The following is a 27,417-nucleotide window of genomic DNA, read 5'->3' on the forward strand; positions in this document are numbered from 1 at the left end:
TTCCTCTCTGTAGACCCCTCCCACTCTACAGTACTATCAATTTGTTCACAAGTCACCAGAACATGATCTCTACTACACTTTTCAACATACCCCAGTGCCTAGAACAGTGCCTTGCACACAGTGGGTACTTGAGAAAATGAGAGCCATATAAGATTGCCTAATACCTGAATGAGTGAATCCAACTCGGTCTTGTACTTTGAGATCATCTGAGGAAACCTACACAAAAAACTCCCACTTGTCTCTTTTTCATTCCTAGGACAGGATTGGATAATTGGAAAATGCGGCTATTTCCGATTCATGAATATTTTTTTAAAGATTTTATTTATTTATTAATGAGAGATACAGAGAGAGAGGCAGAGACACAGGCAGAGAGAGAGAGAGAGAGAGAAGCAGGCTCCATGCAGGGAGCCTGACATGGGACTTGATCCCAGGTCTCCAGGATCACGCCCTGGGCTGAAGGCAGGCGCCAAACTGCTGAGCCACCCAGGCATCCCTGATTCATGAATATTTTTACTAAAAGGGTAAATATATTCATCATGGCAGTGCTTATAATGCCAAAAACTGGAATCAAATATCAAACAACAGGGAATTGGTTAAAAAATTAGAATACAGCTGTCTAAGTATTTTAAGTCATTTCAAATATGAGGACTAATAGCCAGAGCCCATGCCTGTTACTGTAGCATCTAGCAAGAAGAGATATAATATCCTCATTTTTCACACTTGAAGCTCTGATTGGTTAACCCAACACCTTGGCTTCTTTCCCATAGCCTAATCATCTAAAGAGATTAAAGGAACACACCATTAATGATGCTGGGTGCTAATGGCAAAGGAAAGAAGAAAGAAGCCAGGTACTGCAGCAGACCATGGACACGAGATGCTCAGCTCTTCTGAAGTACCCAATCCAGAGGGGCTATAAAACGAGTAGGTACTCCATGGCTTCCAGCCAAACTGAGCAGTCTAAGAGTGTGGTGGTTGCTGGTGCCCTGTGGACAGTAAGTTCAGCGAAATCATGTCAATGGGCCCCAAAGTTGTTGATTACTCCATAAGCAGAGCAATGTGTTTCAAATTTTAAGAGAGTTCATGAAGATTGCTAGCATGCCAAGAGATAGACCCAAAGACTCCGGAAACCATCTCTACCTAGGGAGGTATTTAGAGATGAAGACTTTCTAGTACCATCTCCAGTAGGCCTTGGTCCACTGGAACAAATTGACCACCAGAGGCCAGAGTTTTCTGCCACTTGACTCAAATGATGGCTTACTATTACAAAATCTGTCTGGTAACCAGAGAATTACAAGAAGAGCCCCTAAATCTTGCGAGGGTGGGGGCTGAACCAAGCTCCCCTCCCCATTCTCTACCCAGGGAACAGGGCAGAGGACAGAGGCACACCCTGCAGGGTGATCACTTCTCTCTGCAGGAGGGACTGGCTTTTGTATAACAAACAGGTCAGCATCACACATGCTCCTGACAACAGCTCTGGCTAAATAGATGCTGAGGGAAATTTCATTTTTTCCCCCAAGTCAGTTTTAGGCACCTTATTCAATTAACATGGCCACTAAGCTGCAGACAGCTCTGTATAAAAGCCCTTCAGTTATAGGATACATTTTATTAGGTGACAATAGTTGCCAGCACGATTTATTTCCTTTGATGGGATTCTGCTTTTTCCTTGTTAATTTAAATCTGTATTTTCTAGTGCTGACTCCAGGTCTGTGTGAATTTTTAAAATGTTACCATTAATCTTCTGGACCCAGTGGCCACATATAATGAAGATGGCTCTGCCCAGGCAGCAGTGATGCCTGCTGTCCTCTCAAACTGTCAGAGGGCAGCATGAAGGGAAGGGTGGCTGGTAAGGCAGAGGCAGACTCATGGTTAGAGATGGATGTCACTTTTATATCTCATCTCTTTTTTAAAAAATTAATTTGAGAGAGAGAGAGGGAGGGAAGGAGGGAGGGAGGGAGGGAGAGATAGCGAGAGAGCGAGCACATAAGTGGGAGGCAGGAGAGAGGGACAGAAGGAGAGGGGGAAGCAGACTCCCTGCTGAGCAGGGAGCCCAACGCAGGACTCGATCTCAGGACCCAGAAATCATGACCTGAGCCAAAGGCAGGCGCCTAACCAACTGCACCCCTAACCTTTCACCTCTTATACACACACATGTGAACATACATGCATGCACGTTTACAAAGCAAGCTTTGTGGTGAAACTACAATTTTCATTCTGTTTTTCTGGGGCTGACAGTTATATTAAAATCACCTTGGTGGCAGCAGTTTTCAGAGTGTGCTCCAAGGACCTCAGGAGGTGGGGGGTGGGGTTTCCCAAGATACTTTCAGGGAGTCATAAGGTGATGATTGTTTTCATAATAAAACCTAAGATATCGCTCATCTTTTTTGCTCTCCTCTCACAAGCAGAAAGAATTTTTTTAAGTTTATTTAATTATTTTGGAGAGACAGCATGAGTGGGAGGGGGCAGAGGGAGAGAATCTCAAGTCAACTCCTTGCTGAACAGGGAGCCCAATGCTGGGCTAGATCCCATGACCCTGAGATCAGGACCTGAGTCAAAACCAAGAGCTGGATGCTTCACCAACTGAGCCCTCAGGTGCCCCAGAAAGTTTTCAGAAGCTGCGTGACTTATGAGATCATCACTCTGAGGTCTTGCATACTTGTATGCTTCACATTTTTCTCAATTTTAATTTCTAATAAGGTACTTCTAGATGAACACAAGCCATGTAAACAAAAGCTCTTTGGAATCCTCAATTTTTAAAGATAACAAAAGTCCTAGACCGAAAAGTTTGAAAACCACTATTATAGGGCAACATGTTGAACCTAACTTTGCAAAAGCCTGACGTCTGAAGTTGGTGAGGTTGCCCTAAGAGGAACAGTAAGAAAAAGAACAAAGGCTTGGTCTCAATGGTATGCTCCATTAAAGAAAAAGGTGCTCCTGGAGAAAGTTAATAAAGTTTCACAAGCGGGAAAAAAAAGAAAGACGAGACTTACTTGCAAAGGCCAGGCAAATAACTATTACCAAGAATTTAGATCAGGAATAAAATAGTCTAAGATATTTGAAGATATTAAAGTTTGAGAACAAAATAGGCTAAGATATTCACCTTGCAGGGCTAATGGCAGAGGTATAAAGTGTTTGTCAATATATATAAAGGAGGGCAGCCCTGGTGGCTCAGTGGTTAAGTGCCGCCTTCAGTCCAGGGCTTGATCCTGGAGACCCGGGATCGAGTCCCACGTCAGGCTCCCTGCATGGAGCCTGCTTCTCCCTCTGCCTATGTTTCTGCCTCTCTCTCTCTCTCTCTCTCTCTCTCTCTCTGTGTCTAATAAATAGATTTTAAAATATACATATGTAAATATATATATTTATATATTTAAAATATATATGTGGCAGGAATAAAAATATGAGATGACCCAAGAGATTCATGTTAACTGTTCTGGACAAGATGAAAGGAAGAGACAAAATTATTAAGTCCAGAAGGCCTAGGGTTTGATACTTTCTGTTTAAATGAATCTTGATTTAATAGAAACAGCATGGTGGGAAGGTGACAGTGCCCAGATAGCCAGCCAGGAAAGAGTCATCAAGTGTCTGGCTATCCTCACTGGATCGTGATGTTCCTCATGGGAAAGCCACCTCACAGCTCCCTGCAGAGCCTGCTCTTTTCTGAATGGCATGACCAATCCCTTAGAGAATATAAACTTGGGTTTGGCAAACACCAAACGAGTGGCAGACCGCTCTAGAAAGAACAGTCTATCCCCAAAATAATGAGCAATAACATTTGTTTATTCACTCTCACTGGTACAAAGAATCAATAGTTGAAAAAAATCAAATCAGGAGGAGGAAGTAATATACGCCCTGGAAAAATCAAGGCTGTAGGATTTGTGGGGCGGGTGATGGCCCTGGCCAGCCTCTTGTCACTGGGACTCTACAAAAACTAACAAGAACAGAGAAAGGTAATGAAGATTCAGAAGATTATCTACCAAATTATGAGCACCTAAGTGAGATGAAGGGATAATTCACACATCCTGCCTTTTGACCAACACCCAGTCTAGAAATATACATCCTCACACAGGTCTATAAAAAGTATCACACAACAATATAAGAACATTAGCTCTAAAAAATAATTTACTATAGGAAACAGAGAAAGTTATCTGCATTAGAAATAATACAGAAATGAAATTTAAAAAAAAATCGAAAAGCCCAACATTTTCCAGAATGTAGAGAGAAAAAGAACACAAAAGAGGAAAAATTATGATAAACACAGAGAACCAACCCGAATATATTAAGTGTTGGAAAGAAATCACAATTAAAAGAGAAGAACCAGAAAAAAAGAAGTTTAAAGCTTGTCTAATTAAAACAACTAAATACAGAAGTCAATAAGACTTCCAATATTCCAAGCAAAATCAATAAAGAGACTCACAGCTAAATAAATCTTGATTTCCAGACTCCCAATTTCAAGACTTAGTGTAAAGCTACAATAATCAATATGGTGTGGTATTAGGGCATAAAGATAGACATATAAATCAATGCAACAGAATGGAGCATCCAGAAATAGACCCACACATATATGATCAATCAATTTTCAACAAAAGGGCCAAGACAATTCAATGGAAAAAGGGTAATCTTTTCAGCAAATGGTGTTGGAACAACTGGACAGCCGCATGCAAATAAATGAACCATTTGATGCTTACCTCACACCACACATAAAATGACCAAAGAGGTTCACAGAACTAGTTTTAGAAAAGAGGAAAGAGAAGGAGTAAATTATTAGGTAAAAAAAAATTCTGGAGATCCTAGGATTTCATACTTTTTTATTTCAATGTATCTTGAGTTCACAGGCATAGCACCGCCTCTTCTAGAAGAAAACAAAGTGGAAAATCTTTGTCACCTTAGGTTTGGCAAATATTTCTTTTTTTTTTTTAAGGATTTTATTTATCCATGAGAGACACAGAGAGAGAGGCAGAGACATAGGCAGAGGGAGAAGCAGTCTTCCCATAAGGAGCCCGATGTGGGACTCAATCCCAGGATCCCAGGATCACACCCTGAGCCAAAGGCCATCAGATGCTCAACTGCTGAGCCACCCAGGCATCCCAAAACTCTTGTTCTTTAAAAAATTTGTTACATAAATGAAAAGATAACCCACAGACCTGAAGAAGCTATCTGTAAAACTCATATCCAATTTATAGCTAGCATTTATATAGAACTCGTACAACTTAATAGAAGACAAACAGCCCAATTTAAAAAAAAAAAAAAATGGCCAAAAGATCAGAACAGACACTATACTAAAGAAAATGTACCAATGGTAAAAGCAGCACCTGAAAAGATGATCAACACCACTGGTCGATCAGCAGGGAAGTACTCACTGAAGCCACAGTACAATACTACTACAGATCTTCTAGAAATGGCAAAGATTAAGCAGGCTCCAAATATCAACTATTGGTAAGGTTGAGGAGCAGTGGGAACTCTTCTGCATTGTTGGTGGGAAATGGCAGACCCACTGCAGTAAAGAGTTAGCAATTTCTTAGAAAGTTAAACATATCCTATCATATGAGCTAGCCATTACACTTTTAGGTTTTTACCCGAGAAGGATGAAAGCACAGATCTGTACGAAGATCTGTACACAAATGTACCGAGCAGCTTTAGTTGTAATGAAAAACAAGCCAAATGCCCAGTAAAAGGTGATTTGATAAATATATCAAAGTATATCCACACAATGGATACTACTCAACAATAAAACAGAAACTACTGATACACCCGAGGTAGGTAAATCTCAAGATAATTATGCAAAATAAAATGTGCAAGGTAAAAAGTACATATGGTATCATTCCATTTTATTATGTAAAATTCTAGGAAATGCAAACTAACCCACAGGGATAGAAAGCAGATCAGTGGTTGGCCTGAGGAGGGAGAGTGTACTACAAAGGAGCACAAAGAAGTTCTGGGGGTGGCAGATACATTCATGACCTTGATTTTGGTGACGGTATCATATATACATATATATGACATGACATATATATTTATGTCAAAGCTCATCAAATTCTACTTTGAAAATGTGCAGTTTATTGTATATTGATATACTTTAGTAAGCCTGAAAATATTTCCCTCATCTAAAAAGCATTAAAAAAAAAAAAAAAGGCCTAAAGAAGGAAGCCAAGAGGGATAACAATACTCCAGAAATGGCAATGAAAGGAGACCCACCACTTGATGAATCCTGGAAGATACTGCCGGTGACTTCAGACTTTTCCTCTATCATACTACCTGCCTGAAGACAATGGAGCCACAGAAGTTTAAGAGAGAGAGGGCAGCTTTTCAGAAACTTATTCCTTCAAGTTGTCTTTTACATGTGAAGACACTGACAAAAAAAGATCATTCCCATCCCTTCCTCTGAGAGAAATACATTCAAACATGTTCCAGAGGATTTGAAATTAAGACTTTAGAAAGGGGAAGGAAGCAGACAAAAGGACCAGCATTTTTGCTTTCCCTCTAGAAACGTTGCCTGAGGAAATAACTGGAAATGTGGGAAAGGACTTATTTAAGATAAAAACAAGCAAGTAACATTAGCTGACATTTTCACAGGGCTTATCCTTCTCATGCATCACGTAACCCCCACCCAGAATCCTACAACTAGGTGCTGAGATCATCTCTATTTGACAGATGGCTTCAGAAAAGCTCTGCAGCTTGCCGGAGGGGATACAGCTTGGATCTGAACCCTGATGGGGAGAGTCACAAAATTCATCTTGGAAGCATGATGCTTGACTCAAAAACTGGAGCATTATAAAATGTTATAAACATGATATAGTTTACATATTATATTATAAAGTGTCTGATTCAGAATACCATACAGACATAATATGTTTACAGGTTTTCTAGGTGGGATTGGGGGTGTGTGTTGATCATATGGTGCAGGGAGAGTGCACTCAGTCACAGAAGAGGCGTGAGCTGGGTCTTTTCAGCAGTGTCCGTAGAAGCAGCAAACTGGGAAAATGTTCATGATACTAAACTGGGATGGAACAAGAAGGAACGAGTCAGACAGTTTTTTGTTTATTTTTATGTCACCACAGCCAAACCTGCAAGATTCAGCTATTTGGTCAAAACAAAATGCAACAAAACAAAACCTGAGTACAGAAATAACCATACAAACAATATATTTCCAGGGTAAGCATATATGTCCACACTGAAGAATAAAAGGGGCTTGGGAGGATACACCAGCTCACAGCAGAGATGGCCCTGGGCAGGCGGCGGGACTGGGATCATGATGTGGACCACAGACGTCTGAGGTGAGAGTGTCAACACCCCTCCCCCCTCCATATATTTTTATGTGTTAATTTTTTCTGATGAGATGTTATTTTTCTTTTTATCAGTAAGAAGAAGATGGCAGAAAACAGAAGTTGCTGCGAGTGTTAGCAGGGCAAATGCATATGAAAGCAAACAGCACAGCACTTGGTGCTACAGGAGTATCTTGTTTTCTAGACAATCTGTCTGCTGGTGGACAAGGACCAGAGGTAACATGCAAAAAAAAAGTAACAGAAATGGGAAGCAGCGGTGGTGGTGGTGGAGGAATAAAATATGCAAAAGCCACCATCACTGAGTGAAGGTGGTCAGGTGGGGGAAAGAACACAGCCAATGGCTACGTGAAACTCCACTTTATTCCTCAAAACACCATTGGGAAGAAGTCATCTGTGACACACAGCTTCTGTGCCAGGTGTAAGGACGTGCTTAATGAATGCCATTTAATGAAGAAAAAGGCTCTTATAAAACACCTGGCACAAGCAGGGTGAGGGAGTCACAGGAAAGGGGACCCTTGCCGCACCTGCTGGCATTTTAATAAGCACTTCTAGAGCATCCGCTCTCCAAGGCTGGTCAACAGTGTCAGAATGAGGTCCCTGACCATTGCCCACACTTGCTGACAGTTTGGGCAAGCTTATTTCTTAAGGACCATATGCTCAGGTATTGGATTGCCCTGGATGGTAATTAAAATGAATCATTTTCAGCTGGAAGGCCTGACCAGCACCATCATCGTCCTCAAAGACTTCACAGAAAGGATTCCAGCTCCAGGTCCCCTGCACTTCCAAACTGAGTTCTGAGTTATGATTCAGATCTGTGAAGACTCAGAGATAATGTGAGATAATGTTGCAAATTTTTCTTGTAACTGCATTCTACTAAAACCTGTCAGTTATTTTAAAGACCCTAGGCCCTAAAAATCAAATAATTTTTGGCATAGGGATTTTTCTTTTCTCATTAATTTTAAATGAGCAAATCTTGGAAAGAAATTACCATGTGCAAAGTTTACTACCATTCTTCCTGGTCTGATGGGACATTTTTGTTTTGTTTTGTGATTGATACCAGCGAAGTCAAGTAAGGTTTTGAAAAACCTGAAACAGACCCATTTCCTTTACAGTGATATTCACTATTTCATAAACTTTCTATGCCCAGACTTGAAACTCAATTTCAAATATACCCAATGAATTGATGCCATCCAAGGGCAGATGGATTGTGGTATCAGCAGGCACACAAGGCTATGATAACCCTATGTTGTGACTGATTCAGTCCACCAGTTTTTAACTGAGTTCCCACCACATGCCAAGTACAGGATTTGGCACTGAGATCATTTAAAAACCCAAATGATAAATGCATATTATCAAGTGAAAGATGCTAATCTGAAAAGGCTCCATACTGTAGGATTCCAACTGTAGGACATTCTGGAAAATGCAAAACTGTGAAGACAGTAAAAAGACCAGTGGTTGCCAGGGGCTGGGGGAGAGGCAAATGGGCAGGACACAGAGGATTTTTAGGGCAGTGTAAATATTCTGTGTGATTTTTATAATGATGGATGTATGTCATCATACATTTGTCCAAACTCACACAATGTACAACACCAAGAGTGAGCTCCGAGGTAAACTATGGACTTGAGTGATTATGAGTGTCAATGTAGTTTCATTCCTGATTACAAAAAAAAAAAAAAAAAAAGTACCACTCTGGTGAGTCATCTTGAGAACAGGGAGGCTATGCTTATGGGAGGGTAGAGGATATATGGAAAATCTCTGTACCTCCCTCTCAATTTTATAGTGAACTGAAAACTGCTCTAAGAGAAGAAAGTTTTTAAAAAAATGAAAACAAAACAAAAAAAACAACAACAAAAAAAGAAAACAAAAAAAGAGCCAAAGGAGACTTCTATCTGTCCTCTTTAGGGATTTATCTACAAGTAAACTGAAACACATATATTACCTAGATCATAAAGTAAAAAGCTCTAAATATAAGTTATATAAATAAGGTTATAGGTTTCCATTTTAAACCAATGACAAAAAACAAAAGAAAACAACAAACATCTGTTGAGTGCCTACCATGCACCAGGTGCTTCATCAAACCCTAGAAAGTGGCCAGTCCAGGGCCATGGAAGCTGTGGTTCCATCTGCCAAGAGGAAAGACTGCAGGGGGTGCAGAAGAGGCCCAAGCAATGAAATAATAATTTGAGCTAGGAGAGATTACAGAGTAAGAGACAGCAAGGGAGGCTCCCACAGTCAGAGAAGTGGGAGATCTTTTCTGACTCAGACGGTCAGGAGGTGGGGGATGGGGTGGGGCATGTAGCTAGCACTGAAGGCCCTGTTCCCATAATCATCTATTACTATGACAATTACCACTTACTGAGCACCTGAACTATTCCTCATGATTCATACTCACCTCTAAGCAGCCCAGCCCAGCAAGGTGTTATTCTATTGATCAGGGGAAAGGAGGTTCAGAGAGGTTAGAGGATTTGCCCAAGATCATACAGCTAAAGAAACTGTCCAAGCTAGGATTTGAGTTGATGCTTTTTCCACTAGAACATGTTGCATTGCCAAGATAATGCAAAGCACAAGCTAAATGTAAATGCAGACTTGTTCATTTTCCATTCAAGCAACCCATTTACCGTGATCAATACAGTTTCAGCATACCAACTTGACTACATAATGAGTTTTCCTCCTGGGCAAAATAGACACCCCCCCCTCCCAACCAAATCACTCTGCACTGGACAAGAAAACTGCCACTGGAAGACTAAGGAAATCAAAATTCCAAACTCCCCAAGTTCCTAAACGCACAGCTTTAAAGTATGTGCAGCTCAACAGCATATGGCAAATCAATTACTAGTTTAAATCTTAAAACAAAAACATGGCAAGTGTGGTACAGAAATAATCAAGAACAACAGTTCAGTTTAGATTACAGTGGGCCACTAGAGTTTTGAATACAATTAATCATCATTCCAGGCAATGGGAAGCCATATTGACACTTATTCCTAATTTGAATATTTAATTAGGGTGAAGTTCTTCATCAAATTATCGCAGAACTGGGAGAAAGCCTGGAAGACTTACACAATTACTATCTTAACCCCTCACCAGCTGCTCACCTGTGAGAACAACAATCCCGCCCCAGCTCTGCGGGGCCCCTGCGCCCACTGTCTGGCTCTGTGAGAACTAGTGGGCTGGGGTAGGGGGGGTGGGTTGTGATTGAAGCTACAGCTGGGGCAGGAAGGAGCCAAGTGGTGGCAATAGAGAGGTCTCTATTGGAATGTACTGCTTGGGCTCAGACTGGACTCAACTAAATCCTGGACAAAGAATCCACACACGAGTGTCCACGGTGTGTCTGTTGTGGCACTTTCAAGTATCCCCTGTTTATTTCTCAAAATAATCTGCAAGGGAGATATGTTTATCTCCCCTTTACTGAAGAGGAAACTGGGACTCAGAGTAGTGATATAACACACTCAAGAGAACACTGCTTGTGAATGGTATAATGAAGGCCAAGTTAGGGACATCTGGGTGGCTCAGTGGATGAGAGTCTGCCTTTGACTCAGGTCGTGATCCCAGCATCCTGGGATCAAGTCCCACATGAGGCTCCCCACAGGGACCCTGCTTCTCCTTTCTGCCTGTGTCTCTGCTTCTGTCTCTCTCACGAATAAATAATAAAATCTTTAAAAAATTAAAAAGGCTAAGTTACTCATTATACTGAAAAAAAAATTCAAAGCTGTATTTTGGATATCCTGTATTGTATATATGAATTAGGGGTGGGGGGAGGGTTGAACCCAAACTCCAGGTACACTCAACAAGCACTGTAAAATTTAACTCTTGGATTTAAAATGTGCCATTGAGCTCCTCAAACTGGGGAATACCAAGGATACTGTGGCCAGCTGCTCAGGAGAAGAGGGCGTGATGAGGGCAGCAAAGCTCAAGGAAACTTTCAGCCTGGTACAGTGGACTTGAGGCCTTAGGGGAGCCTCGTAGAGGTGGGCACTGCAGAGCCCTACTGGTGTTCAAGGGGAGGGAAGTCAGTAACAGCATTAGAAAATGTGGATTTTTCTTCTTTCAAAATGACAACAGCTCGACAATTGCATTTTTAAAAAATTTTATTATTTGAGAGAGAGAGAGAATATGAGCAGGGGTGGGAGGGGCGGGATGGAGACTCTCCAGCAGACTCCACATCCAGACTGGCGCCTGACTGGGGAGCTCCATCTCACGATCCCGAAATCACAACCTCAGCCGAAATCAAGAGTTGAACGCTTAACCAACTGAGCTGCCCAGGTGCCCCTCAACAGCAGCATTTGTAACTACCTATCGGTTTAGACAAGAGATAGCATTCCCTTAAAGTACTCACTTTCACTGTATGACAAAACTTTTGACATTTCACAGATGTCATGTGATCCTGCAGGACCCAAAATAAGTTTTTTTCATGAAATCTCCCCCAAGGCCCCTAGGACAGGACCAAAAGCTGGCTTCCCACATTGCGCGTGGCCATGGTAGGTCCTGAGCTCTTTCTGCTTCCAGACTCCACAGGTGCTTTGGATGAGGGACATCCCCATAAGGTCAGATTAGCAGTTTTCTGTTAAAGGCTTGAGATGGGTTCATTTACCCTCTTGTGGAAATTGTCAGTACTCCATCTGCGATGGCCGCTTTAACAGGAGGCCGATTACCGGATGGAGGGATGATGGGCTCCGGGCAGCGCCAGCACGGCCCCCTTTGGCCTCAGCCCCTCGCTCCGTCTCCCACTTGGCCCCCTGCCTCCTTCAGGCCTGCGGCAGCAGACCCAGAATCCATCAGCCCTGCTCCGAGGCTGCTCACTGCGGGAGCAAACGGCGTCGGGAACTTTGAAACTTTCCTTTGTATATTACATTAATCCATATAAGAAAATCTCTTTTAATGAGGAGTGATGTAGTTACAAACTCTCCAGAGCCATAATTAGAGCAAACTAATTGAAGTTGTGTTTTGACACACTTTCCAAATTCACGGGTGCCGGATGACATATTCACAACACTGGCTGCCGCACAACCATGGCGACGGCAAAATCATTAGGCTAATAACACTTATTTGCATTCTTATCACGCCGGCAGCTCTCCCTTAAATACTGTTTCTACTATTGCTCCTTTACTGTAAGTTTCCACTGAAAGATATTAACAGTAATTATTACTACTTTAGTGGAATTTTAATGTTAAAGAATAACAATGTGCATTAACATACATTGAATGCCAATCCTTTCAACCACCTTCAGCAGGTTTAGGGGTTCTTCCCAGCCCCCATCCCACAGCCTGAGGGGGACTGAGATGCTACTGAAGTTTCTTTTAGGACAACCACTCAGAGCCCACACCCAGTGAGATACGAAGTCAGGGTTTCTCAACTATTTTGTTTCAAATATTTGATGAGAAAAATCTTTCTTCCTTTTTTTTCTTTTTTAAAAGCACATGAAAATGAAACAGTTAAGGAGAAATTTTTTCCAAGCAGTTAAAAAAAAATCAACAATTTACAACATGGCCTTTGGTAATAATATTAATGAATTCCAGGAGGACGTGCTTTAACCATTCGGCCGCCACCCTCTCGGTGATTAAAGACAGACTTGGAATAACTAGAACGTGAGAAAGGCCAGTGGGGGTGGGGCGGCCCAGGATCTGTCAATACGGAGGCCCTGTTTGCCACCAACAAGGCCAATTTTTTGGATGCTTAACTCAGACACACACAGAGAGGAAGGCTCGACAGTTCTAAATAATGGTTATTAATGACTCCCTCCTCTAAAGTGACAAATTACTCCTGAAATTTAGAATCGAAGAGGTATGAAGAGTGAATGAACATGACAGGAAATGCTGGGGAACACAGAGTTCCCACTTACTCTATGTGGAGGAGGGCGGGGCTGCAGAAAACAATGAAGGTCCAGGTCCCTCCTATTTAGGTATGCTGGCGACCACAGCCCTCCCTCTGCCAGGAGTCTCCCAGGACCTCATGTGGGGTAAGCAAGGGCAGCAAAAGGTTGTCTGTCCCACACATGGCAGAAGTGTAAGATGCTAGGTGCACCATAGCTGGAGGTGACACCTGGTCCCAGCCCTGCCTCTCTCCATGTGCATGGCATTGAGTCACCTCCAAGGGCCCCTCATTGGAAACTTGGGGTTGGGATAGGCAGTTGCTCAGATTCCCAGCTTCTGCAAATATTGTGGGATGGAGACAAACCAGCACCATTTCCCAATCCTAATCCAAGAGAAAATGAGTGCAAAGGTTGGCATCGTTTTAACAAAATGTACGATTATGTACAATTTCAAAGTACTCAAACAGACATTTGAGGATGGATGCTTAATCTCAACCCGTGAAGATTTAACTGAATGAAGAAAATGCTTCTGTAGAAAAATGCCAAAGACTATACTTTAAAGCTTTGGAGTTTTCAGTTAACCAATCGGTTATTTTTCAAGTCATGGATTACTTTAAAAAAAGAAAAGGAAAGAAAGAAAGAAAAAGAAAGGAGACTAGCTTCATAGCTGCAGCAACACTCCAAATCATGGTATTTATTCACTACACTTAAGTTTTATTACACTTGAACCCTGCAATGCCAAAACACCTACCTCCCATATAAAAGAAATGAAGAAAAAAGCGAAGTCTGGGACCCAGGGCACTGCACTTCCATTCCAGTTGATCTAGTCTAATCTTATAAACTGAAATATTTAAAGAGTCTCTAAACCTCACTGACCCTACTTTTAAAAACGAGGAACATATGGGCACTTCTAGCTTTTCATCTTCTTCCAGCCTACTAAAATATCCGCTTTTCCAAAATTCAAGAGCAGGGAGACTGCCAAACTCAGATCCATAAAAGGCTACGTGCGTGAGAGTGCAGGGTGGGCAGGGAACAGTCCGAGCAGAAAACAACAAACTCTAACAAAGAATCAAAGGCGCATTCTTCTTCTTGCTCAATCTCAGAAGCTGTGGAAAACAATTTGTTTAGCAAAATAAAGCAATGACTAATAAGGAGGTGCAATGCAGACCATGGTCTGGAATGGCTTATGGCTAACGTTTGGTGCCTGGTGAGGCTGCAGGGGACACTGAGGTGAAGACCTAAAATTCAGGCAGGGATGGATGGTGGGACCAGGCTCCAGCCCTGGCTCCTCTGAGTCCTGATACTCTGCCCTTGGGTCAGCCGCCACCTCTTCCCGATGCAGCTTGCCCATTTCTTAAAGGCTTTGCTCATTCCCATTATGCACCTCATTGCATGATTATAAAGATGAAAATGATATCTATAAAGTGTTTGTACAATGCCTGGCACAAGACACTAAAAAAAAACTGTAGCTGAAATGATGATAATAATTTTATTTATTCTAATAATTATTAACATTATTATTCAACTGGAAACAAAACATCTGCTCAAGAAAGATATTCAAGTTGAATGTTACCCTACCCACAGGCAAAAACCCGACCCAAATAAAATTCTAGGGGCCTTTTAAAAGTTACTGCAAGCAAAGGATTTTTATTAAATATCCAAATTAATAATTGAAACCCTGCCTTGAAATAGAATAGCACTGGGATGGGAGTGGGTGGGTAAAATGGGAAATTTCACTTAACACCTATTTTTACTTTGTTCAGTGGCTAGATTTACACTGAGAGATTCAGGTGAAATATTCCACGGAGCTACCTGCAAATAGACTGTCAGCTTCCACTCTGATAAAAGGTAAAATATCCTCCTCTAAATGGCCTGGTTCACAAAACCGACCCTAAAGTGAACTGATAAATCTGTTCTGACACATGGAAAACTATTTTCATAATACTGAAAAAAGGCCTTTCTCCAAACCCTGGAGCTTAAACCTGTATAAAGAGCCCGCGCGTGCTCGCGGACCAGGCACGGGAGATCATTTCACATTTACAACCCTGCTTCCAGGACAACAACAAAAGCACACATCACCATCATAACCACAGAAAAATAAGACACAGAGTCGCAGAAATTACAAAGATACCACGTTTACGAGCAGCAAATACCTCATCAAAACCTGATGTGTAAAAGTGAAAGCCAGGAAGGCCAGCTCTGAGGTGGAAGCTGTATTGACTAGTAGTCAATTCTTCATTAAATAGAAGCTCTGACTTCCCAAGAAGCCATATTAAAAATTAATATCAAAAAGTGTATTGCTCAGCCTAAACTCATCATTCATATCCAACAACACCAAACTGCATTCTAATGAAATTTCCCCTTCAAAATTATTCTGACACCACAAGCGAGGTGGGATCCTGTTGCAAACGCAGTCACAGCTCTGTGACACAAGCATTTTAAAGATATTCTGAGAATCCTCCCCAGGAGGTCTCCTTCACACCGCTCCCATGATCACCAGGATCAAACTGCTTGTAACCCTGCTTCTTTGAGGGCTCTGAAACCATTCGAGGGAGCTGTGCCACCAGGACCCTGTCGTGTATGGCCTCCACAAGTTCTCTTCAGCTACTCTCTATTGCCCTGGTGGGCTGGGCCCTGGCCAGCGTTCACACGTCTCCTAAAAGGGTGTCAATGCAGACAGCATGGGCAGCTTCCAACCAGAGGAGGCTAGAGAAGACTATGGGCTCCTCCACCCACACCTGCACACTCCGGGAAGTCCTTGGCTCCCAGCTGCTGCTCAGGAGCCTGGAGAGGCTGAGTGTGAAGACAGCTGGGACACCTGGGTGGCTGCTTTACAGCCAGGGACCCTGTGGCCAGGAGCATCAGGGCCCAGTCTGTAAGCCACAGGCAGCTGAGGGGGGGGGGGGGGGGTCAAATCCTCACTCAGTAGCTGTGTGACCTTGGGAAAGGATTTAACCTCCTTGGTCTCAGTTTCCTCATTTTAAAGTGGATGTGATGATAGTGGCCTACTTACAGAGCTATTATGAGGATTAAATGAGCTCTTATTTGTAAATCACTGGAAAGTGCTGGACACTTAGCAGGTATAATGTAAGTCTCTACTGGCTGGCTATCTTTCTGGCAGAATAGATGGACAGAGGGATTGACAAGTATATGAATATCTGGTTCTTTGTCTCTAAAGCAGTTCACTTTATATATTCAACAGATATTCCAAGTACTTCCCATGTGCCAGGCACCTGGTGTTCAAAGGTCACTCCACCGAACACTTGCAGAATTAAGAGAGAGGACACAGTTGAAAGTAAGTTTCATACTAAGTTTCCATACACGGGAGCACGATGTTATCATCTGTATTTCTGTGTGACTAGCCTTTTTCTGAAACTTTAAAGGACAGAAAGGAAAAGGAGAATCCCTGTCATCAATAAGCCAGCAAACCTATTCGTAAGACCAAACATAAATACACGTAGCAATGACAGAAAAATGTGAAATGCCAAATTGTCTGATGGGAGCAGCTGGAGGAGGGGAAGGGAGAAAACAGCCTGGGCCGGGCTTTCTAGAAGGGGTGAAGGCTACCCCCGGCCAGAAGGTGGACGGGACCAAAACTCTGATTTCTGGAGTCTGGTTTGCCCCTTCCTGGAGGACAGGGGCAGGCACGGGCCGAGATACATAGCAATGGCCACAGCAGAGATGGATCCTGTCCTCAGGAGTCAAGAGGAGAATCATCTGATTAATGCAAGATGATGTGGGAGGTAAGTCAGATAATAGGAAGCCAGCAAAGGTTCCAGAAAGAAAAAAGAACATGTGCAAATCTGGAAACCCCAACAGGACAGGAGGCAACCTAGGGCTTTAATGTTCTTGGCAAAGAATGTAAAGGTGAGCTACTGAAATAAAGCCTCAGCCCCAGGAAGTTCAACCTCGAGTCTAACTTTGACTTAAATCAGTGTTCAGGTCTGACCCCATGGACAGCCCTTCTCAGAGACACCCCTGGCTGCTGGCACTTGTGAATGCACTGGATTGAAAGTGCCAATGGAAAAGAGAAGGGAACTCAAGTGTACAGTGTTGGTGCTTGGGCTGTGTGAAAAACATCTGCATTAAGTCTTCATCTTCAAAGGGGTGACACAGCAAGGAAGGATATGAAAATGTGTATCCCATCTTCAAAGCTAAATAAACAAAAAATATGTGTGGTTTTCGTGTGAAGGAAAAGAAAGTCTAATGATCCCAAGGGAAGCCAGACCCACAGTTGGGCCTGGGCATGTCGTGTGGAGGGGCAAGGGTCTGAAGGCCCTTGCAGGAAGAGCCAGCCCCAAGCCCTCCGTCAGTGGGCCACAGCAGAGGGTTCCCCTGAAGCTCCCATACCCCAAAACTGTCTCTCATTCATATGGGAGTGAGCTCGGAATCCAGGTCACACAGTGTTTACTACTATGGGGGAGGAAATGAAATCCCTGGAATCGGCTCTTGGCTTCTAATCTCACCTTGTTGCAGGACAAACAATCCTTCTCATAAATGAGAAACTTTAAAGAGAAGAGCTTTCAACTCTGGAATCCCCTTCACTCCCCTAGGCTAAGGCTTCTCCTCCTCCATGAAACCTGTAAGACAGGAAAACCGGCCGAGCCTCCTAATCGGCAAGGTCTCCAGTGCCAAGCTTTCCACCTCTCCTCAACAGGGAAAACCTGGCCTCCCTGGTGGGTGCCATCCCGGGCCTCCGATTCAAGTCCTGCAACAACAGGGCAGGTGACACATGTCCTCTGCAGCACAAAGCCCATCTTTTCACTGAACGCTGACAGGAGCTTAGCCAACAGGATGCCAGTCAGTGCTCGGAGGCTCTGTCCCAGTTGCTGGCTTATTCTGTGGGTTGATCAAGTGGCGGAGTTGATCCCATGTCCCCAGGAAGGTGGGGTCAGGGAGGCTGGCAGGGACACATAGTACAGCGGCTCATGGGTTTCTGATGACAATGGCTGTGATGGGGGGGGGGGGGGGTGGCGAGCCTGGGCATGCACAGCCTGAATTCCAGATCCTCGCAGTGTGATTGTCTCTCTCCTTTAGGAAGAGCCATTAACCTTTCAGATGACAGCCCCAGGATTGGAGTGACGGAACGGTTTTTGAGGTCAGCAAGGATCTATGTTCTCAAAACCTGACATCGACATGCAAAAGTTGTGACTGAATCCTGGTGTCCCTGAGAGAAAGACTAAATGCATGTGACAGATCTTCTGCAATCAAAATGCCCCATTTCCCAGAGTATCTGTCACAGATTGATAACATCCACGCAAAAAGTTAAGAACAATTATGTCTGTCACTAAGAAACATACTTTGGAACCTGTGACTGACAACTCACTGGGAGCTGACAAATCACCAGAAGATTACCGGAACAACTCAGGGCAGCGCCATGTGCCTTGTAAAGGAGGCTCAGCCCCGCCTGGCACCTGAGAAAGGCTCCCCCGAGGCTGCACTTCTCAGGTGGAAGCTGTGGGGCAGGACTCAAGAGCTGGCAAAGTGGTGAGTGCTATGCGACTTTGGGGAGGAGGGGGTGGGACACTTTCTCCTGGGGGAGGGACAATGTATCCAGCAGGATCATAAGACCTACCAGTAGCCTGAGGTGGCAGCTTCTCCTACAGAAGTGCAGAGTGCAAGACTCATGCCAACGTGCAGGCCTGAACTACTAGTGGAGCTACTAGAACCACACACTCCCATCTTTTCTAGGATAGCCCAAGCCCTGGGTCCACATAAGGTAGAAATGCCAGAACTCTGGAGTCCAGACTACCTATTTTGCATGGACTCTGAAAGGGGCAAAATACATGCCAGACATGGGGTCAGCACAGCCGGGGGCCCTCTGTGCACCCCACCCCAGGGAGGGGGCCACACTGCCCTCTGCAGCTCTCTGAGCCTCTTCCCAGACACCAAGCACTGATGAGCAGAAGGGGACAACGGCCACAAGTCAGATGATGAGGAAGTGCTGAAAGCTGCACACACAGACCCTGGTGACAAGCACCCACCAACTCTGCACCCTCCTCACCGGCTGGAGCTTCTGGAGTCACCCTTGGCAAGATGTCTGCAGGACCTACCATGCAAGTCTGTGGAGTCTGAATTTTTTTTTTCCTCAAGTAGGCTCCACACCCAGCGTGGAGCCCCATGCAGCGCTTGAACCCATGACCCTGACATCAAGACCTGAGTTGAGGTCAAGTTTCAGACATTTAACCGACTGAGCCACCCAGGCACCCCAGGAGTCTGAATTTTTGAGGGTGGGGATAAGACAAATCTAAATAAGGCTTATAAAGAACCCCTGCAGGTCTAAAAATCCAACTGTTTGAAAGCTGCTGGAGGTTGGGAGCACACAACCTCTGGAGTGTGCTTCTTCAGTGCCATGGGATTTTTGCCTTTGGGAAATTCTTTCTTAATTTTTGGAACATGTTAAGCCTAAATCTACCATCTTAAAACTGCTGTCCATTTGATGTAATTTTTTTGTCTTCTGGGGCTGCCTAATGACCCATCCCCACCTGGAAACACTTCTTTCTCTTCTACAGCTTGACTATATAAACACCTGAAGCCAGCTGCCCTATCTCTCCTCAGGTCAAAACAGCAATTCCTCATACCCAAATTCAGTACTTAATTTGGGTAACTTTTACAAGGTGGTGCATGGCAGTGGATGTGACCCTCCCAATGAACCTGACAGGTGTGGGACACTACCTCCTGGACATGCTGGGCAAACTGGGCTGAGTTCCACGCAACCCCAGTTCATGCCCAGCCTGGTCACTGCACACAAATCACCGCCTTAGCAGGTCTCCTCATTGCGGTTCTTGTGCAATTGATTTTTTTTTTTTAACCTGGGGTGGGGGTGGGGTGTGCTGTCTGTTTCCACCCGTCACCTTTCATCTCCTGGTTCCAGTAGGATGTTCTAGCTGTAGAGGAGATGCAGGGTATTGATTCTGTCATTCAGCACATCAGCTCTCCCTAATGGCTCTTTGTCATCTGCAAATTTGATAAGTGTACCTCTGATGTCTTTATCAAGGCACTGGTTCCACTGTTCAGCAAGCCAGGGGGCAGCAGTCCACTAGGGGCCCCCTCCTGGGATGACATGAAGCCATTCATTTATCCACACTCCGGGGCAACCGGTGCTCTATCAATTGTGAATCCACCTTCCTCCCAGAGATTTTCCAAACCTTGGAACTAGTAGCAGCAGAAGCACCTTTAAGAGCTGGTGTGTGAGAGAGGAGCGGGGCTGCTCTGGTTGAAGCGGGAAGATGTTTCTTGTACCTACACTCTGCCCCAAGGCAGCAGCATGGAAGAGAAGCAGAAAAGCCTGGATCTGCCGACCAACTGACCACTTGTATGTAACAGGCTGACTTGCAAGTTGAGGCCAGCTCATCAGACAGATGGGGAGATGGGACCATGCCTCAGCCCCAAGGCCACTCCTTGCTGATCAGGGTGCATGAAGCAGAGAGGTAGAGGGTGGAGCAGCACTGATACCCAGGGAGAAAGGTGGCATGCCCTTCTCACTGGGAAGTGGTCAGGAAAGTTGTGCAGAGATGTATGCAGGTGAGGTGAAGAATCATTGAATGAGGAAGAGCTCTGCCGAGATGGGTCATCCTGCCTTTTGCCATGAGCTTTATCAAACATTTCGTTTGATTTCCTGGATACAGCCAAAGGGGCTCCCTCACCTCTCTAGGGGCCCGGCCATTCTGAAAGGACAACCCCCGAGCTGGCATTCTCTGCAGCAAGAGAGGAAGGAAACAGGCAGAAAGCACTTGTTCCCAGGGCCGACACTTGCCTCTGAAAGGAGAGGGCAGTTCTGCTAGGACTCATCTACTCTGAAAAAGTCCACCTACTGAGCCTTTTGCCTGAAATAAGCTGGGGATAACAGCTCTCCAAAAAATGGCATGGAATTCTTTGAAATATGAGTGACAACGTGAGAAATGGAGGCAGAACACGTTTTTAACTTTTGAGACAAAAGCTTGAGTTCAAGCAGGCAACAAGGTCTGCTGCTGGCCCTTCTGTTGGTCCCTTGCAATCTGCAGAGGGATATGCTGGGAAAGGGGCCTGTAGTCCCTTGCTCGGAACAAGCAGGCCAGTCCTCCTGGCCACCTCCAAATCTGGTCAGTAGAGGGCACTGCATCACCACACTCTCTCCAACCCCTGCTTTGCCACCGGATCCTTGCATCCACACAAAAGACCACACTTGGAAGTATTTCTAATGCTTATGCTCTAATCAGAGAAGGACCCAAGGAGTGCTTAGGGATTCACGAGTCATCAGGGGCAGGGAGGCTGCAGCAGAGGGTCCTAGGCTGTTGGAGAAGCATTTGCTGCAAGACTGAATGCATGCCTGGATCTGGATGGAGCGCTTAGGAGGTAACAGGAACTGGACACGGTTCCTGACCTCAAGGAGTTCATGATGTGACCAAAACCCAAGGTGAAGGCATGATGGCTGGGAAGAAGCATTCAGAGAGGAAAACCCAGCCCCAAGGTGTTCAGGGAAGGCTTCCTGGAAGAGGAGGCATTTGAGCTGACATCTAAGGCAGGTGATTTGACACAGTGTTCCACAGGTGTCCACATGAGCAAAGGCACAGAAACATGAAAAAGGAAGGGCAGAAGAGACAACCAGTTGAGCTTAAAATCTGAAACTTAGGAATGGGGGAGAGAAGAGGTCTTGGGGGCTGGATTTGGAAGCCTATACCCTATGGGCTCACTGCAGACCCCCACACAGGATAACAAGCAGCTCACCACCAGAGAGAAAGCGCTCCGATTCCTCTGCTGGAAAGAAGGCAGACCTCAAGCTTCAAGAAGTAAGATGCTCATCATTTCATAAACCTTCAGTGTAAATTGAGTGAAACATCAGCACTTCATTTTTAAAAGTCAAAGGTACTGAGTAGGAAAACAATACAAAAAGCAAAGACGTCAAACCTCCCCCCAAGGCATTAGGAGGGCTCACAGAGATGTGCATGCCACCTGGAAATTATTGCCCAGTAATGGGAGAGGAGAGCTTGGGGCAGACAAGTGGTGTTTACTGGGAAGCATTAGTGTGACATTTGATGATCCTACTGCATACTGTTGGACTTAACTCAGTCACGTGGGAATACATTTTATATGGACAATTTTAACATGTGTTTCATTTGGCAAGTAAAGCAAAACTGATCCAATTCCCTTGGAGCCATTGTAAACCACAAACTGTATAAGTTTTGCATAAAATATATAAACCTTATAAACCCCTTGTTCTGACACACTACCTTCCATTCTGCCCAGCTCCCTGTGGCCTGTGTTCTAGGGCCCTCTGGCTGACTGGCAAGCTTCTGAGGAAGTTGCTCTTCCTGCTTTAACAGGGAGAATCAGTGCTCTTTATCCAACACAAAGTTATAACCTGCCTGGAGGTGGGGCCCACATCTAGGCCCTTCCAGGCCATGTGATGTCAATGGGAAGCAGCTGTGACCACTCTGGGGCTATGGTTTGAGCTGGCCCAAGCACAGGTGACAGGCCTGAGCTGACCCCTAGCACAGCTAACAGTGACAGCAGCTGTGCTGGTGCCCTGGGTATTGAGAAAGGAACATGAAAATGCTGAGTTGAGCAGTGGTAAGCCTTGTACTCTGAAACTGGAGACACTCCACTGCTCAGTCTGACTCTGAGGAGCTCAGTGGCTCTTCCTACCAAAGTGAGACTAACAACTACTTGTCAAGTTTCAGGAGACTCAGGGTAGTCAAGTTGAAGTATCATTCTGGGTTGGTGGAAACTGTCACGAGAAAGACCAGACTGTCTTTATGGGGTATGTCCCAAAGGACAGAGTCCTCTGAGTTGCTGGCTCATGACAGTGGCACTCTTCTAAGGTGGGGACATACCCTCAATTAGAGGAGCAGCCCGAAGAGAATCTGTGGCTTCCCCACCCTCTCCTCTACACTTCCTGGTGCCCGGGAGGAGCTCCACAGTCTATTCCTGACAGACACTGTTCATCTTTCTTTATCCACGTGGAAGCTTTCAGACTCATTCTCATGTATGTGGTATCAGCCCCCAAACAGCACTGCCTTACCAATTCTTGTTTTATTTACTTTTGTAATCCATTTTTCAAATTTAATCCCTCATTGTTGTTTGTTTCTTGCCCTCAAATAATTCAGTACTAGTAAGGCAGTGGATATTTTTTATTATTGAACTATAGTTGACATATAATGTTGTATTAGTTTCAGGTGCACAACATAAGAAATCAACAATTCCCGACATTATGCAATGCTCACCATGATAAGTACTGAGAGGTAAGAGGTCTTTTTTATTTGAAAAGATTCTTTTTATCACCTGCTTTTTTGCAGAGACCATTACTACCTCTATTAAAACTGAAATCAGATGCAGAGTGACCAGTTTGCTCACCCAATTTCTTTGTGGAATTACTGAAACCAACATCTCCTGAAAACCTTCTCACAATTCTCTCAAACCCAAATTACCCATTTCTTGGTCTGTGGCTCCCTGGGAAAAAAAAAACGATATGAAAATGAACAAAATTACTTACCAGACCTCCAATGAGCTGCTGACCAAGGCAGAGAAGGAACTCTACCTTCTTATGGCCAGAGTTCCCAACCACATGGCTACAAATCATGTATTTGTGTGCAGCTATGAACTCTTTAGAATAAATTGCAAGCCAATTTAAAGTTGCATATTCTGCTGTCTTTGGAGCCCGCAGAATACGTACAAGACAGAATACAGAATGGCCTTCACATTCATGTAATGCAAATATTTCTAATTGGATTTTTAAAAAATCTCCTCTAGTGGTGTATTGCTTCTGCAGTTTACAGTAGATAGGAGGTGAGGGTGTTTTAAAATGTTCTGCATTGAGACTCAAGACCACATCACTGTGACATGCATAGCAGCACAAGACACCACTGACGAGGCCTCACCTGGGGAGGTTGGGGGCTGGGGTGGAAGCAGCTGATGACTGGGAAGGTGTTGTGGGTTGAGATGAGTCATGATTCCTTGGTACTTTGCCCATTCGATACCAGATCCCCATGCTGTTCAGTTCCCTATAGGAGAAAAGAGAAATATTCACGGTGCGGTTCAACACAAAGCATTTACCTGAGCAATAAAGCAAACCAACTCATTCAAAAGAATCAGAGCCTCAAACACTAAGGAGTCGACTCTTGCCCACCAAGATCAGTTACATCACCTCCCTTGGTGCTCTGGGTATCAGGGTTCAGAGCCTGAAGGGAAGTCAGCTGCCCCAACAAGGCAGGCTCTCTGATATGCCACTTTACCTACCCTGGTGCCTGCCTTCCTGTATACTATGGACATTTTCCTTGGTACTCAGTCTTCAAAATTCTTTTTATTTTGCGACTTCATTATAGGTAATTATGTAGTAATCCACTTCAAGTACTTTATATGGTTAGGGTGAGACAGGTGGGGAAACAATGGGTGAATGGATGCATGTGTCTGTATTGTTTTTGTTTTTGTTTTTTAAGATTTTATTGATTTGAGAGAGAGAGAGGAGAGAGAGAGAGAGAGAGAGAGAGAGAGAGAGAGAATGAGAGCCCATGAGTGGGGAAGGGAAGGGGCAGGGGGAGAAAGAGAAGAAGGCTCCCCGCTGAGCAGGGAGCCCAACTCAGGGCTGATCCGAAGACCCCAGGATCATGACCTGAGCAGAAGGCAGATGCTTAACTGACTGAGCCCCCCAGGCACCCCCATGTGCCTGTTTTTGTTTTTGTTTTTGTTTTGTTTTGTTTTACCTGTTGGGGAATTAGCTGCACCCTGCTCAAGGACATGTCCCAACTTCTGGATAAAGCTCCTACTGCCTGGATGTCAACTGCAGTTGGCTTCATTCTTGGGGGAAGCTGAGGAGACCTCTTTGAACCACAAAGCCTGAGGCATGTGCCCCACAGGCCACTAAAACCAAGAGTGGTCACAAAAGGGCTTAACAGATGTCACATCAGGTCTCCTGTTCCCTGATGTGCACCCTTACCTCACCCTATTAGGAGTGTTTATGAGACAGGTTTGGTCTTAGGAACTGGAATGGGATTATTGTAGCTACATCCAACTTGAAATGTCTCAACTGCCCCATAAAACTGCATCTCATCAAATGATGAGGACATATTTATTCAGTGGAGACTTTTGGTAGCTTCTCAGGAACTATCCTAAACCATGATCATGTCTCATCAGAGGGCTGATTCCCCTCACTCTCTGTTCCATCACACCTCAGCATGGCCACAGGGTCTCAACCTGGGAGAGGCTGCTCTCAGACTCAGATTTGGCTCTTCCAGTGGACAACCCTGAACTCTTGCAGAGTAATGTATGTGCTCATTTAAAAACAATTTTTTAAATTTATTTTTTCATGAGACACACACAGAGAGGCAGAGACTCAGGCAGAGGGAGAAGCAGACTCCATGCAGGGAGCCTGATGCAAGACTCGATTCCAGGACCCTGGGATCACAACCTGAGCCAAAGACAGATGCTCAACCACTGAGCCACCAAGGTGTCCCTATATGTGCTCATTCTTAAGAAAAAGGTGACTCAGAGTTCTGGAGACTGTTCTTTTTTCCTTCCTTAAAAATAACACTGGAATCGTCTTCTTCTGGAAAGGAATTTTTGCCCTAAGATGATGCAAAATGTGCTTTACTTAGCAATCTTTTTAAAAGATATAAAAAAAAAGATTCTAGTTTTGACTATCAAGACATATGTGGTAACCATCTATTCTTCAGAATTGTTAATTGTTAAAAATGGAGTGTCTTAAAGCACGATAGCTTGTAATTAAAAATACATATAGTAACTGAAATTAGACTTTAAAAATTCATTATTAAATTGTTGGTTTCTACTATTTCTATGTAAATGGCTGCTTCTAGGTACCTGAAGTACAGTCATTCTCTTAACTATTTCCTCTTCCTGTAATCCTGTTTATATAATTAGTTTAAACCATGTTGCAAGACTTTGGAGTGTGTAGGAAGGGGATGATCCCAGAATCCTGAGACATTCAGATTTCACAGCCAAAGAGTCTAAACAAACTATCAAGCACCAGGATGCAAATCATCTGTTTATGTGACACCTGCTCCCCAGGTGCTTCATGCAAACACACCTCTGGGCCATCACCCACGGGGAGAGACCCAAGGAGAAAGGTTCAGTTTGTAGAGTGAAGACCTGGGATCAGGTGAACAAGAAACAAAACAGCACAACCCAGATCCAGAGGCCACTGCAAAAGCCAAGCAGGAGAACACACCCATGGGGACCCATGAGGAGGAGCAGGATATCTGCAGGGCTGGCCAAAGAGAGAGGGATGCTGAAAACCATCTAGGGGATTCATGAGCTTGAGAGATCTGAATTTCACTTGACTGAATATAATGAATATCTTTTATCTTCTGGATATCCAGCATCATTTAGCTCTCTTTCTGACTCTCTGCCTTCCTTCCATATTTGGGGGGCAATCAGTGCCTCAGTCTTAGCCCCTTGGTTCCAATGGAGCCAATCCTATTTCCAAGCTCAGGCCTGGTTTCTCAGACAATGACACCTTTCCAAGGAGCAGTGATGGGTTCAGGGTCCACAGGATCCCAGTGAGATCAATCAACAACAGTGAGACTGAATTCTAGAACCTGTTTGAATTGTGAAGAACATAGACTTGCTCTTTGCCTCAGAAATTGAACTTGGAGGAAAAGTAGGTGGAGCAATTTCACCACCATTAGTCCACTAGGGGAGAACATGTGGAAGAATGGGATCCACCACATAGAATCAGAGCAAGGAGGTAAACGGGGAAACTAGAACCTAGTGATGTCTCCTGAGCACTTACTTTGAGCCACACCTGAAGCCATCTTGCCCCTGAACTCTGCTGTTATGCCACCCAACAAATTCTTCCTTTTGTTTGAGCCAGCCTGGGTTTGGATTTCCTGCCACTTGCAAGCAAGAGTCCAGAGTGAAATCCTGACATTCCCTGTACTTCGTATTTATAAGACAGCTACAGAGTTGGGCCTCTGTGAACAAGACACAGCGGGCCTAGCCCTCAGCTGTCCTCTACTTATGGAAGATGAATTTCAGACCAATGAAATGCACAAGGAATTATCATCTAGTCATGTGATATTCATGTTTCTTCCTGACTCAGACCCTCCAGTGGCTCTCCAGTGTGCTTGGAATAAAATCCAAACTGCCGCCATGTTGTATGAAGTCCTGCTAACTGCTCACTCCAAAGCCCAACTCATCCTCGATCACCCATGTCAGCCACACTGAGTTTCTTTCTGCTCCTGAACACACCACACTCAATCCCACCTTTACACTTGCTCTTCTCCTGAACTTAGAAGGCTCTGCCTTCAAATCTCTACATGGCTGGTTTCTTCTTGACATTTGTATCTCTGCCACATGTCACCTGCCTCCACTGACACCCTTGCTGAAGTAGCCTCCATTCAT

The 27,417-nt window shown here is 44.3% G+C and overlaps 1 protein-coding gene across 12 annotated transcripts in view; it reads right to left on the bottom strand.

Moving 5' to 3' along the window:
- Positions 1–27,417, bottom strand: part of MVB12B (multivesicular body subunit 12B) — a 187,366-nt gene that overhangs the window by 88,134 nt on the left and 71,815 nt on the right. For 11 of the 12 annotated variants that reach the window (XM_072748598.1, XM_072748596.1, XM_072748599.1 and 8 more), the window contains one exon: positions 23,940–24,062. In XM_072748598.1, the coding sequence (XP_072604699.1) occupies positions 23,940–24,062 (123 nt within the window). Of the gene's footprint in view, positions 1–23,178; positions 23,512–23,939; positions 24,063–27,417 lie in introns of those variants that run through there. The other variant, XM_072748603.1, reaches the window with a different exon arrangement.

Source organism: Vulpes vulpes, chromosome 2, assembly GCF_048418805.1.
Source record: "Vulpes vulpes isolate BD-2025 chromosome 2, VulVul3, whole genome shotgun sequence".
Lineage (NCBI taxonomy): Eukaryota > Metazoa > Chordata > Mammalia > Carnivora > Canidae > Vulpes > Vulpes vulpes.